The sequence below is a fragment of the Mus caroli genome, chromosome 17 (genome assembly GCF_900094665.2).
Source record: "Mus caroli chromosome 17, CAROLI_EIJ_v1.1, whole genome shotgun sequence".
Taxonomy (NCBI): domain Eukaryota; kingdom Metazoa; phylum Chordata; class Mammalia; order Rodentia; family Muridae; genus Mus; species Mus caroli.
The window spans coordinates 11,338,282-11,353,587 of NC_034586.1; the positions used below are offsets into that span (position 1 = coordinate 11,338,282).

General features: G+C 38.1%; 1 protein-coding gene across 1 annotated transcript in view; it reads left to right on the forward strand.

Moving 5' to 3' along the window:
* The window catches only part of Chd1 (chromodomain helicase DNA binding protein 1), a 67,040-nt gene that overhangs the window by 31,091 nt on the left and 20,643 nt on the right, over positions 1-15,306 (forward strand). The window contains exons 12-22 of the mRNA XM_021186043.1: positions 674-890; positions 1,933-2,022; positions 3,575-3,765; positions 4,562-4,750; positions 7,273-7,435; positions 8,149-8,301; positions 12,197-12,268; positions 12,823-12,972; positions 14,411-14,559; positions 14,885-14,981; positions 15,076-15,171. Coding sequence (XP_021041702.1) covers positions 674-890; positions 1,933-2,022; positions 3,575-3,765; positions 4,562-4,750; positions 7,273-7,435; positions 8,149-8,301; positions 12,197-12,268; positions 12,823-12,972; positions 14,411-14,559; positions 14,885-14,981; positions 15,076-15,171 — 1,567 coding nt within the window. The remainder of the gene's footprint in view (positions 1-673; positions 891-1,932; positions 2,023-3,574; positions 3,766-4,561; positions 4,751-7,272; positions 7,436-8,148; positions 8,302-12,196; positions 12,269-12,822; positions 12,973-14,410; positions 14,560-14,884; positions 14,982-15,075; positions 15,172-15,306) is intronic.

Below are 15,306 nucleotides of genomic sequence, written 5' to 3' on the forward strand. Positions count from 1 at the left end.
ATGATTTCTGTTAATAAAGTTTGAGTTTAACTTATTTGATGATTGCCATTCCTAAATGTTTTTATTCAAATGGAAAAATTATTTATGTTGTCATCTATACTTCTGAAATAGTTCCCCATTCATTCCCAGTACTTTCTAGTTGCCGGCCTTTCCCTGCCTCCCTTCGTCCCTGTTCTGAAGTCCTCAACTCCTTAGGGTGTGGTTTAGCTTTGCATTTCCTTCCACTTTTGTTCTTCCTAGATCCTTCTTACTTACTACCATATCTACAGACCACTTAATGCTAGAGGATAAACTGCAGTATTGACTTTGTAATTAAGAGTGGTAATATTAAATATTAAAGCAAAATCTGGCCTTAAATGTTACTTGCTATTCATCTTACCTTTCCTATGATGTTAGTGATTATGTCTTTTGGTGAGATTTTATATTTATTGTATGTTGTTGTCTTGCATAAAATACCATATATATGTGTGTGTGTATATATATATATATATATATCCACACATATATAGAGAGGTATATATATATACACACATACACACACACACACACACACACACACACACATATATAGTTTTATACAACTTGATATAAATGGGAGACATAACAGGAAAACAATTTTTAATGAATTTATACCTTTACTGCATACATGGATTTTGTTTTTTTAACTTTATAGAGGAAATAGTTGCATACTTGCTGATGAAATGGGCCTTGGGAAAACAATACAGACGATCTCATTTTTGAACTATTTGTTCCATGAACATCAGTTATACGGGCCTTTTCTACTAGTTGTCCCGCTCTCCACACTGACTTCCTGGCAAAGGGAGATTCAGACGTGGGCGTCTCAGATGAATGCTGTGGTTTACTTAGGCGACATTAACAGCAGAAACATGGTAAGTTGTTTTTCCATTAACTTAGTAGGCTAGACAGATTTACCTTTGAGGACAAGTGTGTGGTTGGTTTTTGTGTGTGCATGTGTGTGTATGTCTCCATGTTCTTAATTCTATCATGTAACTTGCTACAAAGAAGTGCCTAGCACATGCTTAGTTGGTTATAATAAAAATCAAGATGCCTCAGTGGGTAAAAGGATTGTCACCTAGCCCAACAACCTGTGTTTGATTCCTTAAATTGTCCTCTGGCCTCTATACGTATACAGGTATATACAAACACAATAAATAAATGAATAAATAAGTGTAATAAGTTTAAAAGTCATTCTTGGTTCAGGTATAGTTTGATATGTATGTATGCATATATATGTGTTGCATGTACATAGATACATGCACATATACATACTCCCCTATTCCTTTTTTTGAGGTCCAGGATAGCTTCGAACTCAAAATCTTCTTGTTTTAGCTTCTCATGTGTTAGTGTAATAGACATTTGCCACATATACATATACAAGCACGTGCATACATGCACATTATGATATATATAAATTATATTTTTTCTTTTGTGTGAAAGTTCAAATAATCATGAGAATAGTTTTCAGAGTGCAATGAACATTCATATATTTCCTTTCCTAGTTTTATAATATTAACTGGTTATTAATCTTGTTTCATATATAATATAATATATACATATAATATAATATATACTATGTTATATATATAGTATATATGTATATATATCCTTGCAGTTAGGCGAGATGAAGCTTAGATAGCATATTTCATCCATAAATATTAATAAGCGAATTATTTGTTTTACAACAAACCTTTATTTAATGAATGTAATAAAATTAGATTTGCTCCATTTTTTTTAAAAAATAAGATTACAGTTCTGCATGCCATGTTTAACTCTATAAAGCAGTATTAACTTTTATTACATCTTTTTTGTGTGTGTATCTTAAATGGCTTTTAATTCATTTTAGATACTTAAGTAGAACTGTATAATTTGCTTGATATTTCTTTTAAATTTCTCCTTAAAATTTTATAATAGATAAGAACTCATGAATGGATGCATCCCCAGACCAAACGGTTAAAATTTAATATACTTTTAACAACGTATGAAATTTTATTGAAGGATAAGGTATGTGTTACTTGTGTGTTTTCTGCTTACAGTTTTGCTGTATTGTGTGTTGTGGGTCAGAATGAAAGGCTATTTAAGTCATAGAGCAGATCTGCAAACTGTAGCCTTGGGTCTTTTTAAAAATTTTTTTATTTTCTACTTTTTTCGCCATATTCTTGGTCCTTTAGTGTGAGTTTTTTATTTTCTACTTTTTATTTTTTAAATGGCCCTTGAGCTAAGAGTGAATTTTGTATTTTAGAAAGGACCCCGCCCCCCTGTAGGGGGTCCTGGAACTCACTCTGTAGACCATGCCGGTCTCGAACTCAGAAATCCACCTGCCTCTGCCTCCCGAGTGCTGGGATTAAAGGCATGCGCCACCACGCCCGGCTAGAAAGAATTTAAAGGAGTTCCTTACAGGGTTATATTGAAATGATGTGATGGAGCACATTCGTCTAAAATATTTTTCATCTCTATTTTTAGAAAAAGTTTACCAATTGTTACTTAAATGGAGGCTAGTTGTTAGTGTCTGTTCTGTCTAACCTTTTAAAAATAGAGGGAGAGGCCTATCCCAGTGTCTGTTAATACAGTCTGATAAAACACTGACCGAAGCAACTTAGGGGAGGGAAGAATTCATTTGACATGGTTATCATGAAGGAAGTCAGGGCAGGAGCTCAGGCAGAGAGCAAGAGTTCAGGGTAGAAATCGGGGCAGGGGGCACTTACTTGCCTGATGTCAAGTTCATTCTTAGTTAGCATTCACATACAATGCAGGATCACCTACCTAGGGTTGGCACCGGCTTCTGTGGTCTCAGCCCTTCAGTAGTTATTAACAGTCAAGACGTGGCAGTAGGCCAGTCAACTGAGGCTTTCTTTCTCAGATAACTCTAGACTATAATGTTGAGCAGTACAGTGCCTAACAGCGTTAGTGAGACTTACATCAAATGCTTTATTACGGTTGTCTCATTAATTCTTCCGTCTACTTTGATATTCTTTCTTTAGTGAGAAGCCCGTTTGTTCTCTTACGAGCTACATGAACTCGTCACACAGCTATCAATAGTGGAATCAGGCCTCTCTTTATTTCAGGTCTCAAGAGACCTAAATTCATGTATTAGAAAGCTACATTTTGGGGAAGTCATATGTACTTGAAGCATGATACTGTTTCAGGTTGACATTCTTAGAGACTTTTGTTGGATTTAGACTGAAAATCTTGTGTAAGATTCTGAGTATGCCATACCAGCTTCCTTCCTTTTTTGCTCATTGTGTAAGCCTGATATAGACCGATAGTCTCTTTTCTAGTAGTGAAATTAATAATTGAAGCAATTTTATTTTGCGTGATAAGTTGCTTGATTTGATGTGTTGGTTTTGGTTCTTAGTGTTTCCTCTGAGTTACCCTGGTAGTTCTAGAACTCTCCAGACCAGCGTGGTCTTGAACTCAGAGATCCACCTACCTCTGCCTTCCAAGTGCTGAGATTAAAATTATAGTTTCTGATTTTAATTTACCTCTTTTTAGTAATAGTAAGTTCAAATCAAATGAAAAAGTTAAATATATTAACTTTTTTTTTATTCATTTTAAGGCATTCCTTGGTGGTCTGAATTGGGCATTTATAGGTGTTGATGAAGCACATCGATTAAAAAATGATGATTCCCTTCTGTATAAAACTTTAATTGACTTTAAATCTAATCATCGCCTCCTGATCACTGGAACCCCTCTACAGAACTCCCTGAAAGAGCTCTGGTCGTTGCTGCACTTCATTATGCCGGAGAAGTAAGACAACATGTGGACACGGCTTTGTTCATAGTTTTATGTGCTCAGATTCAGTTGGGAAAAATATTATAGAATCGAGCTCTTAATTTAAATGACATTGGGTCACAGATCATTAAAAATGAAAAAGAAAATGGGGATGGAATTAATTTTGGATTTCTAAGTTTAGATTTTGTAATTCTAATATAAAATCTTCAGAGTATACAGTAGAACTTGTTATGTGTATGAGTGGTTTGCCTCCATGTATGTATATGTACCATGTCCATGCAGTAACAGTTACAATACCCAGACACTGCTAGTAATCTGATTTTGTAAATGAAAACTAGACCAGAAAATTAAATAATTTGTCCTAGATCACATACACATTCATTTTTCAATATGTCTTGAACTTTACGTGGTTGTTTTGAGAAATATTTTAGTGACAATTGTGTCCTTGAAGAATTTGATTCAAGAGCAATCATTATAACTTAGGCAAGATGAGCCTAGTGTATCATTCGCTGTAGGGGAGCAGCCTGCCGTGAACCACACCTCCTGCTCCCATTTTTACTTTTGGTTTTGAGGTAGGATCTCCCTAGGTTACCCAGGCTGGCCTTCAATTTATTCTGTAACTCAGGTTGGATCATATATGCCCACTCACCTAGGCACAGAGATAACATATATACTTACACATATATGTCTTTTGTGAGTGTGTGTGTGTGAGGAACTTTTTGCATGGGTCTCAAGACTTAGAGGTGACTTATTTTAGTTCTTATATACAGTTTTGCTTATTATTTGTAACTGTTCTTAAACTTTTTTAAAGGTTTTCTTCATGGGAAGATTTTGAAGAAGAACATGGCAAAGGCAGAGAATATGGTTATGCAAGCCTCCACAAGGAGCTTGAGCCATTTCTGTTACGCAGAGTTAAGAAAGATGTGGAAAAATCTCTTCCTGCCAAGGTGGAGCAGATTTTAAGAATGGAAATGAGTGCTTTACAGAAGCAATATTACAAGTAAGCCTGGGAGAGAGTGTGGGACTCAGGGTTAGCTGTCCTTGTTCTGGTGGGGCGTGTGTCCTCACGCACAGGCTCTTAGAGCAGCAGCTCACTCAGGTTAAAATACATTTATTCTGGGGCTGATTATCAGGGAGCTTTAGTGCTGGGTCCATGATTAAATCATTGTCTTCAAAGACTGACCTGTATGTATATGATGTTTGAATCTTTTTTTGCATGTATGGATGTGTACCATGGACATGCCTGGTGTCTGGTACACAGGCCAGAGTAGAGCATGAGTGCCACTGGAACCCAAGTTAGAGATGCTTGTGAACTTGCGTATGGGTAGTGGGTCTTCTGTGAGGGTGGCCAGTGCTCTTCACCAGTGAGCCATCTCTCCTGCTCCTAAGCCATGTTTTTAACATACCATTATGTATGCCCCTATTCATACTTTTTACCTTTCAACAAGCCTGATAAATCCATCAATTGTGGTAATTGACAGAGCTAAAGAAACCTTAGACAAAATTTTAGCTTCCCCCTCCCTTTTTTGAAGAACACGAACAAGTTATATTTTGTGTAAGTTTCTTGTCAAATTTATATAGTAACTTTTTAAAGGATAAAACCAAAAATATGACCTAACATCTTTCTGATATTTACTTGTACAAAGAAATACATTGTGACTATATTTGGAATCTTAAGTTAAATTTTATGGTGAAAATCTATAAGTACCATGCACTTACAAATGTGTTTATGGTGGGTGTTACGGTGCCTGCTGTGGTCAGAGGGCTTGAGGCTGCCAGTCTAGGACTTAGTGAGGTCCAGGCAAAGCTGGACTGTAGGGCATGGCCCTGCCTCACAAGCGTCCCAAGCCCCTGGGATCAAAGCTCGAGTTTGTCAGTACCCTCACTCCTTCTGTTTCTCCTTTACAAACACGGCCGAGGTGCTTTTGCTTATCTACATTTCTTCATGTAGCTCTAATAATTTTTAAAGATACTATTGCCCACCTTAACATTTTAACATTTTATTTATGTATTTTCTCAAAGATTTATTTATTTATAATGTAAGTACACTGTTGCTGTTTCTAGACACACACCAGAAGAGGGCATTGAATCCCTTTATAGGTGGTTGTGAGCCACCATGTGGTTGCTGGGAATTGAACTCAGAACCTCTGGAAGAGCAGTTAGTGCTCTTAACCGCTGAGCCATCTTTCCAGTCCTTAATATTTTTTTGATGTCAGTGTTCAGTAAAGCTTTTGCTGTGTTGCCTCAAACTAAATTTTGCTTATGTCAGAAATGAATTATGATCTTTCTGTAATAATTAAGTGCTGTCTTCCTTAAAATTCCTTGGATAAGGAAACATTTTTCTAAATAAATTTTTCACTGTAGACGTTTCTAGTATATTTTTGTGGAATCTTTAAAATTTTTTTTTTATTTCCTGTAGATCAAGTGCTTGTTTCGATTTGAGTTTTTATTGAGAGAATGTTTTATAATGGAAAAGAGTAATATTAAGTATTTTTTGTTGTATGTGGAAAATTGGGAAAATTTAAAAATTGAAAAGAATACGGAACAGTTGAAAGGAGAAAGAAGATATAACTCCTATAGCTTCTGGGTACTTTTTTGCAGTTACTATCTTAACAAAATGTGGCTTTAAATATTGTATGTACCTCCTTCAGGGTTGGGGATGAGGTGGAGAACAGTCCTGACTGATGCCTAAATTAGCCTTGAAAGAATGCCATAAATTTGTGTAAAATTTTTTTTAGAGTATCTCCTCCAGAAACACAGGAGATATTCTGAGAACAGTAAAATAAGCTTTGAGCCTGTAATACCTCCTTGAGAATCAAGCATTGTACATGGACTCCTGTTTGCTTCTTAGTTAAGTCAGGCAAATGCTAAGTAAGTAGTAGAAAAGAAAGATAATAAAAGAATACCTAGATATTTTGGTATTTTTAATTCTATTCATAAGGTAAATTTATGAAAAAGGAAGTTAATAATATTGTATGTGGTTTGAAGTGTTTATGAAGTTGCATGGGTATTACATAATTGCAATTTAGAGAGGACAGTGTGGCTAAAGCCGGTATCTTCATGAGACTCGGTGGTTCTAATTGTTTGATGAAATGAAATTTCTAGGAAGATTAATACTGTTCCACAGCTCTCAAGGAAATGATTAATGTATTTATTACACTACAGAAAGCCTTTGTATATGGTTGATGGGTCAGACAGGTCATGTGTCCATTTTCTGTTTTGTTTTTTGTTTCTGTTTTTTCTGGACAGGGTTTCTCTGTATAGCCCTGGCTGTCCTGGAACTCACTCTGTAGACCAGGCTGGCCTCGAACTCAGAAATCTACCTGCCTCTGCCTCCTGAGTGCTGGGATTAAAGGCATGCACCACCACTGCCCCATGTGTCCATTTTGAGTCTTACATAAGGTTCAGTGCATCCTGTGTGTGACCACGGACTTCAGGATGATGACTAATGTTGGCTTTAAGCTTTCACAGTTTATCTTTGTGATCTGCTGAATATTGTTTATGTGGCTTTTGTTTTTGAAGGTGGATTTTAACTAGGAATTACAAAGCCCTCAGCAAAGGTTCCAAGGGCAGTACCTCAGGCTTTTTGAACATTATGATGGAGCTAAAGAAATGTTGTAACCATTGCTACCTCATTAAACCACCAGATAATAATGAATTCTATAATAAACAGGAGGCCTTACAAGTAAGACTTTAACTATTTCTATTGCTAAAGCAGAATTCTAAGAATATGTATTTCAGTTTTAGGTTAAAAATAGTAGAGTAATTTAATATATTCATGGCAAGTTCTCTTTGGCTAATGTTTCATTTAAGTAGTGGTGTTATTGTTTGTATTTATGAAAGCTTTTAAAATTATTTATAAACATAGTCTTTCAAACCAGTGAGTTGTTGCGATTTATCAGACAAAATCTATTAGTGTCTTAGAGATTGTGATATGGCTAAATCTGACTGTAAATAGTAGCCTAAAGGAGGGCTTTCTTTCATAGCTGTTACCCCTCTGTTACTGTTGAGGGGCAGCTCAGACGTGAAGACACACTTGGAATTCAGTCACAGTAGTTCATTGAGGAGTGATCATCCCTGAATTAAAAAAGAATATGTTTGCTGGCTCTGTGTTTGTTTAGTTGCTGTTTTTTTTACTGTATGTTTGTTTTGGCTGAGTTTTAGAGAAGTAGAGTAAGAGCTGGCAAGTAGAATGATACAGCAGAAATAATAGTTAGGGCGGCTTTGATCTAAGTAGTAGAGTAAGATGGGAAAAGCTCTAGACAGTTTTGAAAGCCAAAGTAACTTTTCAGTATTCTGAAAAGCTTAAACTCTAAACTGGAAATAGTGGAAATGTGGGGCTCTGTACTGTTTCCTGCTTTACCACATTGTAATAGGTGTACTTTGCTGTTTCCTTAGCACTTAATCCGTAGTAGCGGAAAACTCATTCTTCTCGACAAGCTGTTGATTCGCCTAAGAGAAAGAGGCAACCGAGTGCTCATTTTCTCTCAGATGGTGCGGATGTTAGACATACTGGCAGAGTATTTGAAGTACCGCCAGTTCCCCTTTCAAGTAAGCATTTCCTGGTTTCTACATTTCATTGTATTCTTGGGTTTATTTTATTGAGTCACTTTTTAGATTATTTTGCATATAAATTATATTTCTCTTAAACATACTTAGAGAATCATTTGTTACTTTTCTGTTTCATTTTTTCTCTAAATTTTATTTTAATTTTGTTTTTATGTTGTGTATTGTTAAAAGCTGGACTAAAGTGGTATTTCTGTGCTAAGATGGGTCTGAAGGGCAAGCTTTGGGAATTAAGATGACGTCTGAAAAGAGAAGCTGTCCTTGAACACATGCAGACTGGTCGGGCTGTAATGCTCTGTGTGCTGTGGGCAGCCTTTTGTGTGGTTTGCCAAAAAAAAGTTGAGCAGGGCTCAGATAAGAACAGGCTGACATCCTGTCTACTTTCGGTTCACAGTGAAGTTCATTCAGTGGGATTAAAACCTACACCGATGAGTGTTTTAGTGTTAGAGTCAGGTCCTATTCTCAGCACATTATACCTAGTAGTGATTTCTTTGTCATTAATTTTGTGTTTATGTGTGTGAGGATGTGTGCATGTGTGTTTGTGCTTTGGTGCTCTTGTGGGGGTCAGAGAACAGCTTTGTAGAGTCAGTCCTTCCACATTCATGCGGGTTCCAGGGGTTGGACTCAGGTTCCTAGGCTGGCTTCTTACTGTGTCGTCTTACTGGCCTTTTAGAATAGTACTGGGAATATAGCTGACTCTGTGCACATGACTAGTCCATGATGGATGTTTACCGTAGGCAGACTGAGAGCTAGTGTACAGAGTCTGCTCTGTTGAAGCTTACTCACACTGTGCTATATTACACATGTAGTTTGAAGGTAGGAATACTATACCTTTATATCTTGGTGATATTAGCACAATAAAATCACAGTAGTAGTAATGTACTGGGAACAGAGTGCAGCACTGCTGGAGTTAAGAACCGTTTGCACACGTCCTCAGGTGGAGAGCTATACAGAAACACAGCTGAAGACTGGCCAGTCCTCAGCCCAAAGTTTCTCATTCCTGCATTGCTTCCCAGAGGGAAATATTTTTATGTTTACTTAAGTCATGCCACAGTAAATGATTCATAGGTTTTATTAATTGCAATTTGTATTTTAATGGAAAAGAAACACAAATTTTTTTTCAGGTTTAGACCTTTCCATTTGGAAGAAAGCTTAGAGCACTGTTCTTAAACCACTGAAAATTATTTCCTTGAAATCTTTTCTTGGGACTGGACAGATAGAAAATGGAAGCCAATACTTCCTTTGTGTGCTCACAACAAGCTGACTCCCCACCTTCTCGGGATCTTACACCCTCTTCTGGCTTCTGAGGGAATTTATACACATATGAACAAAAATAAAATAGAGTTTTTAGAGTTAAAAATACAATATAATGTAATATAGAAACATTAGTAAAATTCTAAATTTCCCTTTCTTCTATACCTCAGGCTGTCTTTGAATTCACCATGTTCACAGATTACGTGACTTTTATCTCCCTTAAGCACTAGGGCATTTGCAGCCATGCTTGGTTTGTATGCTGCTGTGGAATGAGCTGAGCGACTGGTGCAGGCTAGCTAAGTGTTCTACAAACCAGCTACATTACCCCCCTTCTTCCTACTTTTTAGATAACAGGGTCTTGTTCGTGGTGGCTTTGAACAAGATCCTCCCACTTGTACTGCCTAAGATGCTCCAGAGCTCAGGGTATCTTAAGAAATCAATGCCGGGGCTAGAAAGTGCTCCGCAGTTAACGCAATTGCTGCTCTGTGAGGGGGCCTGAGTTCAGTTGCTAGCCCATGCCATTTGTAGTTCCAGCTGATCTGACATCCTCCACTGGCCTTCTTGGACAAATAGACCCACACATGCACTCATAAATAAACATAAAAATGAACTTTAAACATATCTTTAACATACATTGTCTCTTCGTTTTCCAAGACAGTGTGTCTAACAGCAATAAAGTATTGAGGTCTGGGAACAAAATGGGAACCTTGCACGGTATGGGGACAAGAGAGCGAATCTGAATGGCTGGTAGATTGGTGATAAGAGATTTAGCAGATTTAAAGAAGCAGAGTAGCGCCGGGCAGTGATGGTGCACGTCTTTAATCCCAGCACTTGGGGGACAGAGGCAGGCCTGGTCTACAGAGTGAGTTCCAGGACAGCCAGGGCTACACATAGAAACCCTGTCTCAATACCCACCCCACCCCACCCCACCCCCACCTCCCCCCAAAAAAAAGAAAGAGAAAAAAGAAGCAGAGTAGTAAGCCATCAATGTGAAGTGTTAGATGCTCACTAGCCTATGTTTCAGAGACTATGAGTTTAGGAATTCTTAATAGCAGTTCTGTGAGTGGAAGCAGGTAAGGCTTGCTGGGCATCTTATTGTAAGCATTTAATCCCAGCAATGGGGAGACAGAGGCAGGCAGATCTCTGCGTTCAAGACTAGCCAGAAATGCACAGACCATACTCAGAAGCAACCATGCAAGCAAGCAAGCAAGCAAACTTGTTTTACCTCTACTCTGTTAGAACTTGAAACTCAATTAAGTTATAGCCTAGGTTTCAGTTTGATGGGATAAACCCAAAATGAATGAAACAACCAAAAATACACTTCTGTGTTTTTTTTTTTGTGATACTGAGGTAAAAGTTCGTGCCTTGTATATACTGGGAAAGTATACTACTACTGAGCCACACTCCTAGAAACCTAAAAACATTTTTGTATATGTTTTCCTGCATTTTTGTCTTTATTGTTGTAGATAGTGTCATAATTCTTGGTTGTCTGCTTCTTGCCGGTTTACAGAAGTGCTGTAGGTACTTGCTCATTCATCTGGATTGTAAGTGAAATTGCTTTAGACTTGGCATTTTTTTTTTTTTTTCCTTTGAATAACTTTTTCGGGAGAGTTCCGTAAGCATTAGGAACATTATAAAATGACACACCACTGTTGACAGTGGAAAAAAAAACAGCATTTGATCTCTTCCAGCTTTATAAGTTAAAAAAATGATTCAGTTACAACAGCAAAATAGGCTTAGATATTTTAGCAAGTATCACCTTGCAGGACCATAATCACATTTAAGCCACTGACTTACTGTAAATGGACAAGGTTCACACTGCATCTAGTTACTGTAGTATTTCTAAGCATGATCACAGCTAGACTTTGCATTTCTTAAGCAGTCATTATCTCCTAATAATGATTGACATTTGTGCTAATTGTTAGAGCTATTCTTCCTCTAGTACTGCTGAAAATGATAATGGTCCAACAATGATTATAACTTTCATTATGAATACATTTCTGCATGCTAGTAAAGATAGCAGAGCTTGGTATATTGCTTCCCAAAATAGTACCTTAATGCATCACTTAAAGCTTGGCTCATGGGCTGCAGATGTAGCTTAAGTCATACAGTGTTTGCCTCACAAGGGTGAGACTCTGGGCTAATCTTCAGTGTTCCAAAACCAAAAAAGAACAGTCAATCATATTTATGTAACAGGCTCCTCCCATGCCAGGGACTGAACCAGAAGCCTCTCCTACACTGGGCAAATGCTTTCTGCTATGAAGTTACACCCCGTGTTCAGAAATAGTTACTGCTTAGTAAGAGCTTGATTGGCTGCCGGGCACTGTATTGTTTCCTCATTGGATCTTCTTTACTGTGAAGGAACGGGTGAGGGGAAGTTGAGTCACTGCTGAAGTCGGTCAACACTTATGCTGCTTGACCAGGTGCTTGACCCCATGCATTTCCAACCTGAGCACTCGTCAGAACCATTAGGTGTTTGGTGAACTCTAGCGCTAGCACGTCTGATTCAGGTCTGGGTTGGGACTTCGGAACCACAGTTTTTTATTCTCAGGAGTTCTAATGCTGTTACACTGGACTTGGTGATTTGAATGTGGTTTGTGAAGTATTTTAATTTGCTTTATTCTAGAGATTAGATGGATCAATAAAAGGGGAGCTGAGGAAACAGGCTCTGGATCATTTTAATGCTGAGGGCTCAGAGGTATGAATGCCTTTAAATTTTATATCTGTGGTTTTTTAAGAGTTGGTGCTGGTTTGCTTTTATTAGCTTTTAGGTTTATTATGTGTTAAATTTGATATGTTAGTAGTATTTCAACATATTACAGTTAATTTACTTCAATATAAATTAGCCCTTTATCATTAGAATTTGTTGTGTGACTTGTTAAGAAAAAACATTACTGCCACATCCCAACCCTTCCTGTTTTTATCTGAAGTTACATATTATGTTGAATTTTATCTTTGTTATTGCTACATGGCTTTATGTTTTGAAATCTTGTTGATTGATCCTCATAAAGATTTACATATTAGTTACTGTTGTTGTTTACATGTTTTGAGGATGGCGCCCAGAGTGTTGTGCTTTTTCATGTGCACTCTCACTTGAGCCACAGACCGGCAGTATTTAATTTTTAATATTGCCTTTCAATTTGATAGTTATCACTCACAAAACACTTAAGTTCATAAAGTCAGTTGTAAAATGACTTGGAGTCATGGTCACAGCTTAGATCTGAAATTTTGTATATTTAAAATTCCTTGCAGGATTTCTGCTTTTTGCTTTCTACCCGAGCTGGGGGTTTAGGCATTAACCTAGCCTCTGCTGACACTGTTGTTATATTTGATTCTGATTGGAATCCACAAAATGATCTTCAGGCGCAGGCAAGAGCTCACCGAATTGGACAGAAGAAACAGGTATTTTAATTTGTTATTGGACTTTTATTGTATTTTTCTAAATATAGTTTAAAAACCGCAATCTCAAACTTGACTGGGATAATGGAGACTCCCGAGGCCCAGCCATGCTGTCTTTGACGAGCAGGTGGACTCTAGAATGGACAGAACCAAGAGACCCTTCTATCAGGGTCTGCACTCAGTTTAGATTGTAACTAGAGTGAGTGTCACCTTTTCAGTATAGAAACTTCATTTGTTGGCATTCTTTATCAACCTTTGATAGTTCAAGTTCACAGTTCTCTGCACACAGGAGCCAGCCCCATCTGACAGGTTTTTGTATTACTAACTGCTGCTATTTGAACAAAACAAGGGCAGGTGTTCCTTTGGCCAGTGACACAGGAAGTTAAAGCTTTGTTCACAGTGTAGTTCATATAGCTCTGTTGTCTATGCAGTTTAATAGAAAGCACTTACGTAAAACATAACAACCATTAGAATCAAAGAAACGATATAAAGGTAGTCAGAGGTTTGTAGGGTCCCCCCCCCACACACACACCAGATAAATTATCATTTAAACGTAAATCCTTTCTGCAGGCAGAGAGATGGCTCCGTGCTAAGAGCATCTGGCTTCTCTTCTCAGCACCCACACTAAGTCTCAACCAGCCCTGGGGTTGTTCTTCTAGCCTCTGTGGGCACCAAGATGGATCTGGTACATAGAGATATATGCAGGCAAAGCACCCATACACATAAAAAATATTAAAGATCATTTCTTGTTTTTTATATATAAAAATAAACAAATAAAAATTCCTAAGAAATGTATGAAGAGTAGCAGAAGTCAGAGAACTGCCTGAATTGACAGAATTTTATGAGAGGTGTGGGCTCAGCCACCAGGGAGGTAGCTCACATGACCAACCTCCGCAACCACCTAGAGCCTTCAACGATCAGCTTCCAGTTGGGGTGGAGTTTGATACGAGAATAATGTGTCTGGAAGGTCAAGTCACATGACTCTTCTGTGGGGGCGAAGGGTTGGGATCCCTTTTGACTCAGCAATGGTGGTCTGCTAACTACGCAGACTTAGTTACAGGAAGGTCACGTGACCTGCTAGTGACCTGCTACCACATTGCCTCACTTTCCCTCCGACATTTCCTGAAGTCAAGCAGCACCAACCTCAGTTCGGTTCTCGTTGTCTATGTGACTTATCTTTTAGAAATATATCCAAAGTGTGCTCTGAGGCACTAAAGCAGAGCCGCAGTGGGGAGGGGGATGAAGGAAAGAGTCAAATCAGGTTTTAAATGGCAGAACTTTTACCTTTGGAAATGACATGTGGTTACTAAGTTCTACATTTTTGTTTTACACTGACAGTTTTAAACCTTAGTAGAGGAGGAGTCTATTTTTGCACTACTGTTTGGACACTTAGTTATCAAGAGGTCCTTGTTACTGCAACTTCTCATGCTTGCTTTTACAGGTGAATATATATCGCTTGGTTACAAAGGGATCAGTTGAAGAAGATATTCTTGAAAGGGCCAAAAAGAAAATGGTTTTGGATCATCTTGTTATTCAAAGAATGGATACCACTGGGAAGACAGTGTTACACACAGGCTCAGCTCCATCAAGGTGGGCACTGCTCTGTAAGAAAAATGCTGTGGGGGAGGGGCTACCCCAAACTCAGGTAAATAAACTGCACTGTGCTGTAGTGTGGTTAATTTTATACTTTTAAAGATGTTAGGCTGATTTGTGTTAGAGGCATACACACAGGTGCCTTGCTTGACTGTTACAGATAGATCGCACAGAGGAATTCTCCTAATTTCCATGTTTCGTAGTTTAAAAATAGATTAAAACTTCACCCACATGACTTCCTCATTACTTATAAAGCAACTATACTGAATATGCTCTGAAAATATTGCTGTAAAGATTGAATTTCTGTTTTTCATGTTTCCAGTTCCACCCCCTTCAATAAAGAGGAGTTATCCGCCATTTTAAAATTCGGTGCTGAGGAGCTCTTTAAGGAGCCTGAAGGAGAGGAACAGGAGCCACAGGTCAGCAGGGTCCATCTCCCATCGGACTCTGTGTTGTCTGGTAGAGCAGGGGGAGTGCACGTGTACTCAAAATAACCACGCCCTTTCAATACAGGAAATGGATATCGATGAAATCCTGAAGAGAGCCGAGACTCACGAGAACGAGCCAGGCCCACTGACCGTGGGGGATGAGCTGCTTTCTCAGTTTAAGGTAGGCCTCTTCTTTCTCCAAAACTGCACACTGCTAAGGGTTGAGATAGTATTTTGATATCTTTCTTTAAACAGAAGTAACAAGATAGTTTTTATGTTAAAATATTCTGTACTGTACAAAAGTTTGTGCCCAGTC